Source organism: Mastacembelus armatus, chromosome 22 (genome assembly GCF_900324485.2).
Source record: "Mastacembelus armatus chromosome 22, fMasArm1.2, whole genome shotgun sequence".
Lineage (NCBI taxonomy): Eukaryota > Metazoa > Chordata > Actinopteri > Synbranchiformes > Mastacembelidae > Mastacembelus > Mastacembelus armatus.
In genome coordinates this window covers 2,157,783-2,176,864 of record NC_046654.1, presented here as the reverse complement: position 1 = coordinate 2,176,864, position 19,082 = coordinate 2,157,783, and the positions used below count along the sequence as shown (strand labels likewise).

Sequence of the window (19,082 nt, the reverse complement as noted above, 5' to 3'; positions counted from 1 at the left end):
GCTGTGAGCCCTGACCGCGGGCTGCTTCACTGCCTCGCTGCTCTGGCTCTGCAGGGACGCTGGGCATACGTCCAGTTTTCTGTCCAAATTACCAGCTCCGCTTCACAGAAGAAGGCCAGCGGGGTGAGAAGATCCCCCCCCCCCCCCGATCTAAACCCTTAGCTGGACCGACAAAGCTGACGGAGCGTCGCGGATGGCCCTGGGTTGCACCTGCACTGGACTTTCCAGTCCTTCCCCCCTTTGGTTCGCACACACACACACACACACACACACACACACACACACACACACACAACCCCCAGACCATATTCCTGTGTCCATTTTGTGGGGTTCAGTCAAATGGCCTATAAATTCACCAAAACTCTAACCTGTGGTAACTGTTCAAACAGGAACCTGCTCAAAATATTACTGAATTAACAGTAATAACAGATTTAATAGATTTTTGGTGATTTATTAAATATATTTATTTCATATTTAGGGGGCCAGTAGGGGCCAGTAGGGGCCAGTAGGTGTCTTCTGAAATACTCTAGTTGTGTTATTGTTTAGTAATTTACTTCACACTGGATCCTTTGGGCTCTGGCTTATTCTTTAAAGTGAACCAAGAACGTGTCACTATCAGATCTTCAAGGGTCACACTAGGTCGTGTTATCATTTAGTCTTCGGGCACAAAGACTTCCCATGGAGGTTTGGAGTGTTAGGGTATCATGGATGACGGGCGGCTTCCCGGGTCTTTGCTGTTTGTCCTGGCCCTGCCTTGGGGTTGGGGGCTGTGTTTACCTCATAACAAAAGCAACATGGTTTTGATGCTATGCCAGTGTAAACTGTAAACACCACACACACACACACACACACACTGCTGTAACTCTTTGTCGCTCTGAATTTATATACACTGAGACCATACCACTCACTCATTACCACCACTGTGTTGCCCTTAAGCAAGGCACTTCATCTGTAATTGCAGCAGTGGAGCTGCCAGCTGTGGCTGTACTGGGCAGCTTCCAGGTGTGAATGGTTTAAAGTTAGTTTCCTGCCTTCCAGGTGGCCACGGGCTTCAATTCATTCCATCGCTTGATGAAAATCTACTTGTAGTGACTTGAAACCTAATGTAATGTAAACAAGAGTGTTTTTAAAAATGATCTCTGATAAAATTCCAAATGGTGATATATCACAAATTTGTCACAAAATAATTTAAAAAAATAATTTTAGATTTTAAAGACACATTCATTTTGTTGGCCGACCTATTTTCAGCTTGTTCGAAGCCTCACGATTTTCAGTTGTGCTGAAATAAATAAAAACAGTAACTTTAATTGGAAGGCTGGAAAGGGATAGTTGTTAATTATCACAATTAGAAATTAATGGGATTAAAAATCCAAACCCACCCCGTGCTAGTTTTATTAATGGCCCTACTCCCAACAGCTGTTCGTCTTCCGTTCCTCCAGAATCTTTGGACCCGACCAGGAGCTGACCAGTACCTCAAATGTGACCCCCCCCCAGGTTAGACACCTGAAGCAGTGAACCCAGACAAATGTGGGTGAGGAACCTCAGAACCACTGAACCTCCAACATGCCCACAAACCACCATCGCACCAACTCAGGTCCACCTGGAATAAAGTGCTCTCACAGGCCCTTCCCAGTACTGATCCTTAACCCCACCCCCACCCCTCGCCCCACAATCATAACCCTAGAGATCTCAGTCTGCCATGGAGGCTGAATCCGCCCTCTGGATGAACCTTTCCTTGGGACCCTGAGCTCAGAGGGGGCTGGATTAGAGGGTGGCCCCTGCAAGGCGGCATGTGTTTGTGGGTATGTGTGTGTGTAAGTGGAGAGGGGGTTCTACATAGATGGATGGATGTTAAGAAAATAGATTTTCACTAAAATAATGAAAATTAACAAAAGAGGTGCAAAGTTTCATGTTCAGTTTCAGGTCCACGTGCATTTGTGCTATTCAAGTTGTAGATGTAAAGACCTCACCCCCCCCACCCAACGTCCAACCTCATACGCCTCCACTGCCAATCTCTCGTACTGAACCGCAGGGGCTCCTCCCTGGACCCCCCCCCCCCCCACCGCCTCCACTCCCCCATCATGCACCTGTTCACAGCTCTGTCCCAGCCTGCCCTCCTTCCCCTGCAGCATTCCTCTGAACACACACACACACACACACACACACACACACACACACGCACACACACACAGACACACACACACACAGACACACACACACGATACCCTGAAAGACAAACACCTAGTTAAAAAAAACACAGCAGGGTATTTAAGCACTGGTCCTATCAGGAGGCTTCCTCACATTTGATTTATGTGTTTCATCCCTACAACAGCAAGAAGTTCTGAATCTTCCTCTTGATGACAAACAAGAGACTGACGTTCCGTGATGAGTTTGGAGTCTGTACATCCCCAACATAAAATACAGCCCTGTCTTCCTCCCTGCCAAGCTGTGTGCAAGCGTTAGAGCCTCAGACAGGCTGCAGTGCCAAGGCCTTGTCTAACCCCTTGATTTTCTGCCCAGAGAAGTGTTGGGACTTGTTTGGGAGATGTAACATGGGGTAAGGAAGGTTCCCAACTCGGTCCCATCATGCAGCTTCACTCACCAACTACATTTTGATCAGAAAAACCTGCAGGAGAAATAAACACTAAAACTGAATATGAAAACAGAAAGGTACTTGCTGTAAAACAGTTTCTGACATCAGTGAAGAAAAGTCATGGGTTCTCCACACAGCCATACTTAAGCTCTCGGGGATATGTACAGTGTACTCTGTCCATGCAGTAGTTCTCAAACTGTGAGGTGAGAACCTTCCACTGCACAGTAAACAAACAAATGCTCGAATCATGATGAAAGATCATCAGGGTTCAGTCTGGAGCCACAGAGGAAAATAAAAATAAACTCAGAAAAGAAAAAAGTTCAGACAAATCCTTTTGTTCTCACTTCTTCTTCCTTTACCAAGCCTGTATTTTGTGGTGTGTGTGAAAAGCAAATATAAGAACTGACTGAAGTTTAGCAAACTGCGCATTTATTGCTGCATTACAGTGCTGCAGAAGTACCTTTCTAACAGCTGCTCTCTTGCTTCAGGACAAGGCAGGAAGTCATATTTTGGTTGGACCAATGGTGTTACAGTTTGTTTTGTTGTGTCCTCGGGGGCAGTGAGAGTGAGTTCACCTCAGCTTGGTCACTCCTTCTGTTTACCACCCATTGGACAACAGGGAAACAGACCTCGGAAAGGTCAGGCGGTAACAATAGCTGGACTGTGCTGTCCTGAGTCCCAGTCTCACACAATGACCATGTCCATGTGAATTAGTGTAGGGTGGTGGCAGAGCCCGGTCCGGCCGGGGCTAATAGCTTATTACACAGTGTAAAGTGACAGTGTGATCTGGAGAAGTGCCAGGAGAAGGGCCCAATTAAAGGAGAGGAGGAGTGTGTGTGTGTGTGTGTGTGTGTGTGTGTGCAGGGCGTGGGGGGTGGGAGTACGAACGGAGGGGGGTGAGGACGAGGGATGTACATTCCTCTGAGCTTCACTTTAATTCGCCCGTGACAGATTCCCTGGGGACTGACACCGTCCTTCTTTGAAAATATTTGAGTCCCTGCTCTGTTGTTCCAAAACAAACGTGAAACGCGCTCACAGGCCATGTTACCACTGCACAGTTATGGGTAAACAACAGTGTTTACTTGTGGATACAGTTTGAGAAACGGGACATGGAGAATATGGTGGAGCAATATTCTCTGCAACAACACATGACAGCACGTACAGCACGGCCAGTCATCCAGAGCAGCTTGCAGAATAAGCTTAAGGTGTGTTTGTGTCTATTCACCACAAAGCACATTTAGTGCTTAGGTTTTCTACAGTGGTTGTTGGACTAATGTGACTGCTCAGTACGGGCCTCACCTGAATTTTCTCACCTTTGTTCTTTCGGGCGCACTGCGACGTGTCTTGGCTCCGGATCAGTTTTAGCTCCAAGATGTCGCCTTTTCGCTCCTGACATTTAGTAGTTTCTGTCTTAAAAGTGCAAAACCCCGGAGTGTGTTTCCTTTTACTGTGGATGCAGCCACGTAGACTTTTCAATTCTTCTTTGATCTATAAATTTCTAATAATACAAATAGTCATTTTTGGTTTTGGGTGTTTGTAGTGATAAAGAAATGTATTATACATTGTTGTGGTTATTTCAATTCTCAAATTTGTACATAAGTAACTGTACATAACTATAAACAAACTGTTAACTATTATGTTAAGTTTCTCCTGTTATTTTATTCCTCTGTCAACAACAATATGAACGGTGAGTAAACCGCTCGGCCAAAGTTTCAGCACAGCTTCATGGCACCTCATCAAGACGTCACACACTTTAATAGTGGAGACAATATTTCCCCATTGCTGGATAAGCCAAAGTAAATCTTCTGTAACTAAGTGTTACCAGGATTTTTCTCAATGGGATGGAGATTCTGTCAGTGCGATGTTTAAGCTCCAGGAGGAAGAACAACTGAAGGGGTTAATGTAATCCATTTCATTGGTGGGGGCCTCTAATAACTGGTCTCTCCCTGCGTCTCCATTGGCCCGGGGAGTTTCCATTGTGCTGGCCGGTGCAGGTGTGGGACATGCTTTGTTGATCATAATCCCCCAAGCAAGGGGAGAGGCTTTGAGTGTGTTTGACGTACCCCACCGGCAGGCCCTTTGCTCCTCGGCCGCCGAGCAGCCACCGTCTCCAGCGGCCACTCATGGGATCCGACAGGCGGAAAAATAATGAACAACACCTCAACCCAGAGCTGACCTGGCTCCAATTCACCAGCTCCACACGAGGAGTAAACGAACCACTTAATTGAACCTTCCAGGATCAAATCATACTCAGAACCCCCACCAAAGTTACCTCGCGATCAACCATCCTCCTTCCCCCGAACCTCAGCCTCTTTCTCAGACTCGGCCCTTCAAGATGTTTTCCTACAACGCCCTTGTTCTCGTCCTTCTACCTCTGTCAGTTTTATTATGTTGTAACAGTTCGTGCACCTGACAGGCAGATAAAGTGACCATGAGTTATTTAGAAACTGTTCACTGCTCGTACAGTTTACAAACATTTCCTGTCACATCCAAATATCCTGAAATGATTTTTTTAATCTCCAGTTTTTTCTTCTGTATTAAGGTAATGAAAAATAAGGAGTTTCAAGTCTTAGTAAGTTTTGTTCTTAAGTACTAATCCAAGTACATTTTATGTTACTTTATACAGTATATCCACTTTACTGCAGTTCAGTGAGACATACTGTAATTTTATTCTCCTACATTTGTACTTGAGCTGCAGTTTAATAGAAAAAATATAAATCAACTTAGAAAATGTGACAAATTCAGACATAAAACAGTAAAAAAAAATCCAAAATATAATAAAAAACATATTTAAAGGCATTTTTTTCTACAATAAGTACTTTAACTTTGGCTAAAAATGCCATGTTGTTCGAAATAAGTAACATAATAAAGGACGTATTTTAAATACTTGTTTAAAGTCCAACACTCTTCAAAACTTACTGTACAGTATTTCCTGTACTTTCATTACTGTAAACATGTAAAAATGATAAAAATGCGGATAAGACTTAAGGTATTTAAAATCTGTGCTGCCACATTTAATTCTAGTTTTACTTCCAGAATATGACATTGACTTATATAACATACTAATAACCTTTAATTATCAAGATGCAGGTGAGTGAAACACACAGCTCAGTTCAGTGCAAGTGTCTTTTATAGCATTAACTAATGGTATTTAAGGTTCAGCTCATTTGTGGTGGTAAAGTGACCCTGACAGGACGGGACAAGTCCAAAACGCAGCCGTCAACCTCTTTCTCCAGACACAACTTCACTCGCCAGCATCAGATTTTTTTGGAAGTTTGTGTAAAGGTTTGGGAAAGAGCCTGCCCAGATACAGTAACTGATCATGAGTATCCTGTTTTTATTTAAGAGCAATAGATTACAGTAAAGCGAAACTACCTGTCGCATCATTATAGAACGTCTTCAATAAGAAGTTGCCAGTTTTTACAGATACTATGATGAAAAAAACTGGTCACCACCACAGATGAGTATTTAAGAGGAAATCTGTCTATTTATCTATGAACCTCTGGTGAAATGATCCACTGACCTGACACAACAACACTCTGCTGCTCTTATTTAACATCCCAGAGATCCTGGATGCTCCTTTACATTAAACTATAAGACAGGACCAACCAGTTCCTGTGTGTGCTCCCTCTAAGATGTTTCTCATCCCCCTGTCTCTGTCCTCTATCAGAGGAACAGTTTGGGCCGGGGTCCTGAGGGGTCGTTTTAGGACACAAACCTTCAGCACACACTCACCTCTTGAAAAACAGCACCCATGGTCCCGTGTTCAACTCGCTTCCCAGCTGGACCAACAATGCTGCTTTTCAAACGTTAGCCGTGTGGGTGCCAAATTAGGATGGAGAGCCCGATGTTCCAGGCGCAAAAAGAAGGTGATCAAACAGCGCATGGATCAGTGGATCTCCTCTAATTGAGAAGTTCTCACTTGGCAGCGGACTGCTGCAGTGGAAAATACAACTGAGCTGGACTTGTACGGTCAGATCTGGGTCATCAAACTGTCCTTCAGGAGTCATCGTGGCCTGAGAGAGCAGCTCTGCACTAAGACAGAACCAAGAAACACATTTCAGACAAATCGGAGCGATAAAATAACCCATAAACATTCTCAGCAGTGGGTTCTGCAAATTAGATCACGACAGCATAAATCCTGGCTATGAAGTCGTGTTTACGTTCATAGGCTTTAATTAGTAGGTCATAGTATGATTAATTAATCTGGGGCCACACAAGTGCATAGCATGAGATAAAACTTTCAACAAGCTTTTATTATATTGTCAATTTTTACCCTGTAACTATATTTAGACCCTCTGGTCAATAAAAGACAAAGCTATTTACCGAATCTTCAGATTCACTGAGGGAAAACAGACGAAGTTAAGATGATGGGAAAGTACTACCATATCAGTTTCACAGAATAATACTCAAGTACCTTTAACACATGCATGGTGTGTATAAATATTTGCGGAGGGAAATTCTCGGTGCGTCGATTCTTAGCAGGAACAAAGCAAGATGGCCGCCTCTCAATCTGGGGCAAACAGTGCCGGAGAATGGAGACCAAAGACTTGCTTAAACCCCCTTGGACTAAGGAGAATATCTTCAGAGAGTCCCTAATTGATACATGGGGATTGGCGTGAAGGGCCGGGAACAAAAGCTGTATTGTTTCACTGTTTTGTGAATCAAGACGTCTGTCAGCTGCGGTGTCTTTGCAGGGAGCCTGGCTCACCTCCAAACTGAACTTTCTCTCTTGACTTTGGCAAAGACTATCCTGGCACCGATACGAGGACGTGTTGCCGGACTTGAGGCGTGACATGACAACAGGCCATTTTCATTCAGAATTGATAAACTCACTTATAATGCTGCAGAGAAAATCACGGCCATAAATAGAACATAAAAAAAGAGAATTATACATCAGGGAAAACAGGAATTTCCTAGAAAAAAAAATTCCATATGTATATATATTTTATAATTTTTTTAGATTCCTATTAGAGGTGACAGATGAGGCGGTTTTGGTGGTTGACCACTGGGCAACGTTCCCATTTCCCCACAACAGAAAACAAATGTAAATAAACTGTAAGAAACTGGATGTTTTTCCTCAGATCCAAAAGGAAGTGACTGACGAAACACAATAAAAGAGACAGGCAGATTATTCTTGTTTCACTTGGACTTAAATGATCTTAAATCACTAAAGGGACAAATAAATGCAGGAACCTCAGACATATTATTTTCAGATCAAGAGAATCGAATGCTGAGTTAAACGTTAGTTCATTAACATCTTTAATTCTGCAGCCAGGCTTTGCTTTTTTTTTTAATTCACATATAATAAACATACATAAAATATGAATAAAAACTGAAATGAAACTCATATAATCTGTTAAATAAAAAAAAACATTTCTGAACAAGTTGTTTCTGGAGAAAAAAGGTTCACTAAGTTTAAGAAACTAAAACGTGCACAGTGAGTAAAGGCTGCAGACACTGAACTTAACTAACGTGGGAGTGTTTTGTTGTATTGTCCTCAAATGGAGTAGAAATAATTAAATATCAGATTAGAGTCAATTTGCATTCAAATGGAGATCTGTGTTTTAAATGATGCATGGCAGCACAACAGAGAGCACATGATATTTATTTCTAATCACAGCTCAAACTGCCTGCGAGCTGTGTGTTTAAGGATAAAAGAGACAGTAGATACAAAAGCTATTCTATGATTGTCACGTTGAATCCTGAGAGAAACCATAATAATCACATAGAGTCTTTCAATATATAATATATTCTGATGCATTCTGGGGTGTAGTGATACTGTTTTCGGCACATTTTGGAAGCTAATATTTATATCACTTCTGCTTTAATCGAACTATGTTCAGACGACAGTAGAAAAAATGTCTATTAGCATAAATAGCATAAATAGTGACAAACGATCTTTATAATTTACAAAAATACACATTTGGAAAGTATTTACATCAGCTGCAGTGCTGTGGTTTCAGTCAAAATGGAGGATAGAAAAATAACAACAAGGCGAGTCCTGTTTCGGATCAGATTTATATTACATCAATTATTACTGTGTTTGGAAAGGGTCTAAATGTACAGGTAAGGCCTTTAGAGCAGGGCACCTTGATCTCCTGTCATGGCTGTGCTGAGGTAACGGTGGTCTCACAAAGGCAACTTTGGCAGATTGTTTCAACATAAGTAATCAAACTTTGAGGGTTTGGCCACACCAAAGAAATCTGATCTAGATTTGGCAAAACTGGCATTTATATCTTGAATATGACAGAGCGACGCCGAAACTGCCAGAAAAGGTCAAACGGTACGTCAACAACCGACGTGTTGAGCGGTTGTCTTACCTTGAAAGTCTTTTATTAGCATTTAGAGCAAAGCAGGAGCTTTGATGTACTAAAGGAAACAAGTACAAAGATAAGTGCTCACTTTTTTCTGCTCGATTTTTCTGGCTGGTGTTTCCACAGTTTGAGTGATTGTCAAGGTAAATCATGCATAAGTAAAATATTTTCTGTTCTCTAATCTCTCCGGTGATCCGAGCAGTGAAGGGGGTGTCGTGTTCGCTCTGACCTGGCTGCTGAAATGCACATATCTGTTGTGTGTACATGTGTTCTGTTGTCAGCAGGCGGTTCTGACGGAGCGGCTCCTAAAGCTCAGTCCCGTCCCTGGGATAGATCAGGCTGTTGACACTGAAGCTGTTGTAGAAGTGACCGTTGAACTGTCCGCCCTGCCCGCTGCCGAACGTGTTGTAGTACACTCCGCGGTTGAAATGCAGGCCCTCGCTGTGCTCTGACAACCCAGCGTCCTGGCCACCGTGGTTGTGGTGGTACGGGCTCAGGGCCGTAATGTTCCTGTTCGAGAGCTCGTTCACCAGTCCAAGGGACCCCTGCCGGCTGGGGGCCCCCGAGCTTAGCGTGGACATGCTGCTGTAAAAGTTATTAAAACAAGGAGCGGCTGAGGCCAGTCCAGGCGGGGATGACGACACTGAGCTCTTGTGATTGTCGGCCATCGCCTCCAGTTCGGGGGACGAGGGCCCCGGCAGCTGAGGACTGTCTGAGGGCTTCAGTGAGGCCGCCGCTGCCGCCGACCTGCCATCCTCAACTTTTGTGGCCCCTGCTGCCGCCACCACTGCTCCTCCTGCGCCGCTCGTTTCTGAACGTCTTTTTCTTTTCCTGCGGAAATTTCCGTTGTCAAACATCTTTTCACAGTTTGGGTCTAAGGTCCAGTAGTTTCCTTTTCCTGCATTTGAGGATAAGAAACACAGCTGAATTATTTTAGTTTGGGTTCAGTAAAACTTGACCTCACGTGGTTTTAAGGCCCACGTATGTGTGTGTGTGTGTGTGTGTGTGTGTGTGTGTGTGTGTGTGTGTGTAAGCTCCACTGTCCGAATAAAAACTTTTTGAATTTGTTTTTTCTTCAGACTTAGGTAGACAGATGTGTGACAGCAAACATCTGTCCCCTTTAATGTGAGAGCAAAATATTATAAATCACATTGCAACATTTCAGTCAAGTTCATGTACAATAGTGCGGAGAAATAAAATACTCCAATATTTAAGTAATATGTCTATGAAGTTATATATGTATTTAAATCAATTTCTATTTCATTTTTGTGCCATAATATTTTGTGCCCCAACCCTTTGTTGACCTTAGACCTTCAGCTGCTAAAGCTGTTACTTCTGTAGTTGAATCACCTTTTCATGATAAATATATTTCTAGTAATCTGCAGATTACCCCAGTGCATCCATGAGTGTCAGCTCAGTGCTGATAGAAACATATGAAGATGAGACTATTATACTGTATTATTTTATTATGATGTGTTGAAAAGCTAAAATGAATGCTGACCCATTTCACCTCTAATTCAACCTCAGCTGTACCTTAAGCCCACATGTTAATTCTAATATGTCTCCTGGTGCGTTCATGGTACCTGGGTCGTCCTCGTCCCTCGGGACTTTCTTGAAGCAGTCGTTCAGAGACAAGTTGTGCCGAATCGAGTTCTGCCAACCGGCTTTGCTTTTCTTATAAAATGGGAAATTGTCGGCGACGTACTGGTAGATCTGGCTCAGGGTCAGCTTCTTCTCGTGCGCGTTCTGGATGGCCATGGCTATGAGCGCGGAGTAGGAGTAAGGCGGCCGCACCAGCTTCAGCAGCTCCTCCTGGCTGGCGATGGACAGCCAGCCCAGGTCGGGCGCGCCGAACCCAGGTGAGTTTGTTATGAACTGCCGCTGCGAGCTGTAGGAGGGCGGGATGAACGACGCCGGATTGTTTCCGTGCAGGTAAGACGCGGAGGAGTTCACGCCCGGCCCGTTGAGCCAAAGGTACGGGTTTGGAGACGATGCGTAATCCCCGAGGCCGTAGCCGGCGGGTCTCTGTGCGCCCTGGAGGCTCTGCTGGTGGTACATGCCGTTGAAGTTGTCGCAGTAGACGGCGGCCATGTCCGGGCCCTCTTGGGCGCCTTTGGGAGGGAGAGAGCCGACGGTAGGGGAGGTGTGGTGCTGGTGCTGGGACTGAGGGTCGACGGAGTTCATCACTCCCCGCGGGAAATCCCAGAGGAAACGCTGAAGCGGTTCAGGTGGTGATCAGGTAGCAGCAACAAGTGTCAGGGAGGAGGATGGAGGAGTTTGGGGAGTTTTAATAGTATAAACCCCTCACAGCTGCCACATCCAGACACCAGATAATTCCCAACAGCCAATAGACACACACTGAGTAACAGGGGGTGTGGTCAGGTTCTGCCTCATTCAGCAGAGACTGGGTCACTGGTTCTCAAATGTTTCCCCTGTCCAAACCTCCTGGAGAGACACAGCAGACACCTGCTGGGATCTGATTTACTCCGGGGGACTGCGGCTGTGACCTTTGAACCTCAGTCAGCAAACAACAAACCTGACTCAGGCTGCACTAACAACTGTTAGAATAACATTCGGATTATCTTCCATCATTTGTATCTGACGTTTAGTCAGATTACAAACTCTCATAGTGGGTAAAAAGCTGCCCGACATTTGTTCCAGCCTGAGTTCAAGAGTTTTCCTTAAGATAAAAGTGAAAACAAAGCCAAGAGTTTTATCTGCACCATGTTGGTTCTTTTTAAAATTTTGTTTTTTGTTTTTTTTTTTGTCAGGAACAAAAAAAAAAAAAAACATATATGGGAATATATCAGTATTATATCCTGTAGGTTTATAAATGTAGAACTGTTTATTTAGTGTCATTATATATAACATTACAGGGTCCTGGTAGTCCAGCTGTTCAGTGCAGTCCACTGAATAAATAAACAAGAAATCCATAAACAAAAGCTAAATTCTCATTTCCACTGAACCCTGATGAATCCTAATAGACAAATATAAAATATAATTACCATTATTACCTGATTTTATCCATCCAGGTTACAACATAATGAAAATAAAGACATTAGCAGCTACTCGGTTGATTATTTCAGCTCATTTGTACTGATGAGCTCTGCAGCGTTCATTTGTTTTAACAGATGATTTAACAGATATTTTTGTAAACACTGTCAAATATGAAGCGATGAGCAGCAGCGTTTCCTTCCCAGCTGGGAGAGGAAACAACCCACAGGCTGCTCAGTGAGTTATAGCAGAGTCTGAGTGAAAGTCTGCATCAGATCTATGAAATAAATAAATCAATCACACGGAAAGTGATGCAATGTTTATTTAGGGCCTCTGACTTTATTTATACGTAGATATTGTGAAATACAGTTTTCTCACCTCATTCAATGAGGTAATGTCATTAAATTACATGTAGTAATGCTGTGAACTGTCAAAATGTCTCACATGAAAAACTGCTTCACAGATTTGTGACGTTACACATCCTGAGGCCAGAATGAACAAATCTGATTGTTTGAAGAGGTTGAAACTTGGTTTTGTGGCTAATGAAGGTGTCTGGAGAAAATTTAGACATTTGCTTTTTATTTTTTCCTGGTTTGTTCAGATGAGGATCTGATCCCTAAGAAGAAGGGTTTAATTAAGATTCTTCTTTATTTTCATTTTGCAGAAAACCTATTAAAAACAAATGAAGGGACATGTTGTACATATGTTAAACAGCCTGAGTGCTGTGTAGAAAACATGAGCTGCATGAACAAAACAAAGGTGGTGTCATATGTGTGTATAATCTTTCCCTTAAATCTTTATGATTGTTACACACACACACACACACACACACACGCACACACGCACACACACCTTTCAGAGATGCCAGAGATGGCAGCTGTCTTAGTTGATTGGATCAGATTGGGTCCAGGTGTTCCCAGCTGCACTGATGTCCCGCCCACCAATGATCTGCAAGAAAACTGGGACCAACCAGCAATAAACCAACAAACAAGAATATAAAACCACTTGAATTTTGTTCATCCATCCATCATCTAGACCCCCTTAGTCCTAACCAGGGTCCCAGGGATCTGCTGGAGCCTATCCCAGCTCTCTCTGGGTGAAAGGCAGGGGTCCACCCTGGACAGGTCACCAGTCCATCACAGGGCCACATAGAGACAAACAACCTCACACACTCACACTCACTCCTATGGGCAATTTAGAGTCACCAATCAACCTGACATACATGTTTTTGGACTGTGGGAGGAAACCAGAGGACCTGGAGAAAACCCACACAAGCACAGGGAGAACATGCAGACTCCACACAGAAAGGCCCCTGATGGGTTTCAAACCAGGAACCTTCTTGATATGAGGCAACAGTGCTAACCACTCATCCACCGTGCTGCCCAGTAATAAACCACCAAACAAGAATATATAACCACTTGCCGTCTACTGCTTATTTTAACTGCTGAATTAGTTTAAATGTTGATCTTGCTTCATCACTTTCCTCTGATTTTTAATTAATAAGATGTTGGTCATTTTAGGAACATTTTAACTTGTTTTAACAGATAACGTGTCTAAGTGCTGTCACATGTTTATAGAATTATGTAGTTAGCCTATTTTGGGGGATTTTAATGTGTGAAAAATTAGATCTCAATCACAACTGGACTTGAAATTAGCTACTGTGCCTCCTTGTACTTCGGAGTAAACCCTTCCTTTCACCTCTGACTCTGATAGTTTAAATAAAAATCCCTCGTGGAACCACACTGCCATCTTGAGATCTGCTGTTTTTTTCCCTGTGCCAGCTGTTCTCAAAATCTGTTTTTTTTAAAAGTAGGATCAAACCTTCACCACCAGATGGAGGCAGCTCACTGCAGAGAGCGAACTGTGCTGCAGACGTCTTTGAAGGAGCGACAGCCTCAACACTCTTGATCTGCAGAAATCTAATGTGACCATGTTGCTGTACGATGAGAGCTCCTGCAGAGTGAGAAGTTAAAACATGCTTTCAGATAACATGCAAACTTATTCCAACCCTCCAGAGGAACAAAACTAATGTTCCTTCTGCTCTTCAAAGAAAGACAGAGTTAATATGTAGATGTTACTCTGACCACAGCCTTAAAAGAAGAAGTGTAACGTTTGTTCTTGGAGAGGAACCTTCTAATAAAGTTAACTTAGACCCCCCCCGTGAGCCTGATTCTTCAGGCTGATATTGACACATTATCTGCCAACACTTCCCTGTTTCTCAGCATCTGATAGACTGAGGTTTTTCTCTAACGCAGCTTTTCCGCTGAGATCCAGGCCGCAGGGTAATTGTCCGCACAGCACCAGGAGTCGCTCTGTCTGACTGTAATTTTATAATATCGGGGTTGGCTATGACAATAATCCGTGGGCTCATCAGCGTCGCCAAAAGCTTTTCATAAACTCAAATGTATGTATGAGAACCTAAGACTGAGGAAGAGGGAAGACTGTGTGACGCTGAAGCTCCTGTCAGCAGACGCTACTAAAGAAACACCGTTTTTAGGAAGGTGAAGTTAATGAGTTGAGACTTTTGCTAAGTTAAAAAAACCCAAAGGATGGAACATGGACAGTGGCCACAAGTTCTTTTTGTCTATTGACTCTTTTTGTGATGTTAATTCCACATCTAGTATGAAACACAAAGGAAGCAAATAGAAGGAAACACATGGTGGATCAAGCAGCCGGCCTGGCTTGTTCCCACGTGTGACTGACAGACGTGCCGGTCGTTCTTCAGCACCTTGACTGAGACGTCTCCCTGTGCGGCACACGAGTCGGTGCATTTGTGACATGAATGTAAAGCTCGGGGACGTAAATCTCAAAGCTTCGCAGAGTGCTGCCATACGAGCAGAACAGTAGGCAGGACAGAAAAAATAAAGGACAAGCAGCCTCCTCTCTGCTCTGTCCAGCTGGTGTCTCTTCACAACACACTCAAAACCAAAACATTTCACTGGTACATCTTTACAGAGATGCTCAAAGACGAGCAGAACACATACATAGTGGATTTTTGGAGAGAACATGGGTTCCCATCCTAACATTGCCTCTTAGATATTTTCTGTTTTGTATGTTGTCACAACAAGGTCAAGGTCATTTTGAAAAAAAGCCTTTGCACATAATAAGACAAAAACAAAACAAAAGTACCAGATTACAGTATTACAGTATTTATGAAAACATGGAATATAATGAAACAACAGAAAGAAGAGACAAGAACCAGGCACATGGACATGACCAGTGTCATGTTAGTTGATTTGGTTGTGCATGTGTGTCTCAAAAACATAAACACATCATTTGAACTTTCACATCAGCTGTAACTTTGTCATGCAGTTCATTTACAATGTGGATTCAAAATGTGCTAAACAATATAAATTTGTCATTTAGGGACCAAATTAAGGTGGAAACTAATAAAATGTCCTAAATTAAATGGATGGAAATATGAAACACTCTTGAGAACTTTAAATTATGCGGATATGGAGTAATGAAGGTGCAGTGGTGGTTTTTCTATCCTTGAATGGTTTTACTGTATATAATCAATAAATCCTCACATCTACATGAACAGACAAAACTTGTTGGGATTTACAGCTTTACCACCACAGGTTAGGTGGGGTGGGTGAGCTGCAAATTTGTGGGTGCAAAGACTTATTTATTCCTGTGCCTGAGACAGTCGGGCTCATTCAGCAAACACACAATCTCCATCAGTTACCTCCGAGTCTATTTCTGCGACACATTCACGGCCACACCTCAGGCTCAGTGAATATACCTGTGTTCGGCCAAGCAGGATCATTTACACAGGAAATAAACATCTACACCTTTTATATGTCACACGCAGAGACGTAGGCATGAGGGCAACAGCAGACAGATAAGGATATGTACACACACACACACACACACACACACACACACACACAGAAGGCATTCATAGCAGGAGGTACTAACATAGTGCTGCCCTTTGAGAGGCAGCTACAGCTCTGCGGGCAGAGAGGGCACATACAGGAGATGTTATTGCTCTATATGTTTATAACGCTGCCATGGAAAAATAAGAGGCTCGGCCACAGGCATTTCCTCGGCTCCTCTCTCCCCAGTCACCTCTCCAAGCCTGCGTGGGAGGGAGGCAGTCGGCTTTTATTTGAGGGCTGAGCACATGTCACACTTCATCATTTTCAGAAAGAAGCAACCTAATTTCTCTTTTCGCATATATTTTAGCACAGACCCCCTTCACCACTCGGCTCTGGTTTCTTTGACCACACCAACTATTTGTTGCTTCTATTGTTTGGATTCCTGCAGCACCGGCCCCTGTAATCATCTTATTTATTTGAAATGTTGATTCAGTGTAACATTAGAGACATGGGAAATCAACATAAATATCTCAAGGAGAATATTTGGTGCATTTATTGTTTGGTTTGACCCGTGTGTAGCTCACTACTGCTTGCTTAGAGCTCTGTTTATTTCAGTGCTCTGCTGTTTAAACCTAAGATCTAACATGTGAAGCTGAGACACCACTGAATTTCAGAACCGGGAATCTGCTTTACTCCTTTGTTCGGCTGAACTAAATTGTGAGGAACGTGTGAATCGTGAACAAAACAGGTGAGGTTTTTAACAAAATTAGATCCCATTAGTTCAGAGTGATTCTCTGCAGCTCATTACCCGAGGATTTAAATAGCAGCTAGCAAGTAAACAAACAGCAAAACCTCTGATAGTACCAATGAGTAGGATGTGCATGTTCTTTATCAGGGGTGTCCAATCCTGGTCCTCCAGGGCCACGTCCTGCCTGTTTTCCAACTATCCCTGTTCTACCCACTGCTGATTACCTGGATCAGGTGTGTTCAGTCCATTAGAACCAGGATCGGACACCCCTGTTCTAAATGGACCTCCGACTTGGGAACTAAATGCTATGGTTTGTCCGACAAAGCACCAAAACTGGTCCTGCAGCCTGTAACAGGCTTGAGGATTCAGTTTGTTAAAACCAACTATGAAAGACTCCATTTCTACTGTAGCTGCTCCGACATGAGCAAACCTCTGTCACTTCATGACACACAGTGAATCATAAAAACTGTGACAGTTTCTCCTCAAAGGAAATCACGATGTCACACGCAGATGCAGCTGAAAGTAGCTGTGTTCAGACACTGTTTGATGATCTGACAGGAACTTTGGTTGCAGACCCCTGACTTTACCTTTACACACATAACAAGTGCTGGTCAGAACTAGCTTGGCACCAAATGTGTGTAAAACAGGTGCAACTGGGCATTTTCAACATTTTTTGGCCAGGCTTTTATTTTCTCAGGTAATGGCGTTTATTTTCAGCATCCAGAAATATGACGTGCGTTGTCTGGGAGCTGTTTATATCTGCACTGTTTGTATGTTAAGTTGGAGATTAAGGTGTTTTTGCAGCTGTAATCTGCTTTAAATTGAGGTGTTGAACTATATCTGTGACTTTAAGATTGGACTTATTTAAACCATCTCTCTGTGACTCAAGGACACAGGGAACAAAGGACAAGAAAGTCTAGCTCTAAATGATACTATCAGCCTATGATGGAAATGGAAATAACAGCTGAAATAATGTTGCATTTAATTATTTTCGGACTCAGCTTTGCTTGTTTCTGTCCCTCAGAAACCAGCCCTGCTGGAGATCCAGAGGATAATTCGGCCTCAGATGATGGCGGTGAATGTTTGGTCCCAGTCCGTTTGGCTTTAAAGAGAATGCTTCTTTTGGATGCTGCGGTGTGAGCATGTATATCCCCTTAAAAAGGCAGAACTTTAGCTGCTTGTGCCTCTGATGTGCCATCCAGCTTTAAACTACAGCTTTGCAAAGCTCAGTCTCCTTCAAAGCCGTTTTTCTTTTTTCCTCCTCTTTTGGCTTTTTCGCCCATTTCTGCCAGCTCCCACTCTGCTCCGCCTGCTGCCTCAACACGATGACTGAAACTGAGTGAAGAAGTCAGATGAAAACCTGAAAGGAGCTGCAGCTAATTTATGGAACAAGCCACTATCTCATAAACTAAAAAGTAGCTACAGCAGCATGAAAAACACAGAGAACCCACACAAACTGCAACACTGATCCACTGGTGTTTTGTGTGTTGATTGCTGTTCTGTTTAGAACTGGCTGCAAAAAAAAAAACAAAAACCCACTCCTTTCATTCTCTTTGACTTAGAGGCCTAATGGCTTTTTTAGTAACGACTGTGTGTCTTTAACGGCACAGACATCATTAACCGAGGCCATTGTTATTCTAATATCTCCCCCGTTCACTGGCCTTGGAGGCAGGGCCTTCGGCTGGTCGAAACAGTTTTCTCATTGTGTGCCTGCAGGAACGTGGTTGGAGGTGTTCCAACCACTGCCACCTGAGTGGGCATCAGAAAACCTTACATTTAGGGTGGTCCAACCTGTCATCCTCCTGGCTCTCCTCTTTATGTGGTCCTTGTTACACCTCCTACCAACCCGTTCTCCCCTCTCTTTACACAACTTCTCCCACAAAAAGTCCCTCACACGACGAATAAAGTTTCACTGGCCTTCATTTGTTGACTTGCCTGGCCTAGCACCCATTCAGAGAAACAAGAAAATCTGAAAACACTGCTTTTCGAGATTTTTTTTTTTTTTGGAGCAGGGAGGTGGTGGAAGGCCCTTCCTTCCCAAACACAAGGAAGAGCCTCTGCCCTCTCCTCCACGGTTTCAGCAGGTGCAAAGACAAGGCTCAATGACATCTTTGTACCAAATGGAAGAAATTTGGGGGTTAACAGCACCCCTGTCCCGGCACCACCGCCGCTCTGTCTGCCTTTGTGGGGGATCTTGAACGAGGAGTCTGTGGTGACAGGCCCTGGAGGGGGAAATTGTATATCTTGACGTGACGCTGACTCTAAAGGTAGTTGGTGTTTGGCCTCCACAGCTGCCTGTCACACTGTTGTTATCGCTGCTGCTCTGGTCTTTTACTAGCTAATAGTAACTCATGTTGGCTCACTGCTGTCCCTGAGCCGTTTGAGGCTGGGAGTGTCAGCCGCACACGCGCCAGACAATAAACTGGATGCTCGTCTCGTGCACCACAGTTTTGCCATCATCACCACAGTTACTAAGAGGCAGCGCTGCTATTTTTTTCGTGTTCGGCCAAATGAAACAAAGGAGCGCTCGGGTTGCCGTCGTGTTTTTTAGCGAGGCACATGTGGAATATGTTCACAGATGTACGCCCTTGGTTACAGCGTGTCTGCCC

At 43.6% G+C, this 19,082-nt stretch overlaps 1 protein-coding gene across 2 annotated transcripts; it reads right to left on the bottom strand.

Annotated features, from left to right (window-relative positions):
• Positions 1–6,428: 6,428 nt before the first annotated feature.
• Positions 6,429–11,159, bottom strand: foxi2 (forkhead box I2). 2 transcript variants are annotated; one of them, XR_003295536.1, is made up of 3 exons: positions 10,494–11,159; positions 8,999–9,808; positions 6,429–6,628 (listed from the first exon to the last, which is right to left on the bottom strand). XR_003295536.1 is itself a non-coding variant. In XM_026304275.1 (2 exons), exons 1-2 carry the CDS (start codon positions 11,092–11,094, stop codon positions 9,216–9,218), a joined length of 1,194 nt encoding a protein of 397 aa, XP_026160060.1. In that variant the 5' UTR covers positions 11,095–11,159; the 3' UTR covers positions 7,971–9,215. The 2 variants fall into 2 exon arrangements, 1 of the variants encoding a protein (XP_026160060.1); XM_026304275.1 differs by lacking the exon at positions 6,429–6,628 and having other exon boundaries at positions 7,971–9,808.
• Between the last annotated feature and the right edge of the window lie 7,923 nt (positions 11,160–19,082).

What these genes read in the sequence shown, in the direction of transcription:
- foxi2 (XM_026304275.1), bottom strand. Translation starts at nt 11,094, where the DNA reads ATGAACTCCGTCGACCCTCAGTCCCAGCACCAGCACCACACCTCCCCT. An exon ending in GAGGGACGAGGACGACCCAG is followed by an intron (nt 9,809 to 10,493) that starts GTACCATGAACG and finishes CCTCAAATGCAG; the next exon opens with GAAAAGGAAACTACTGGACC.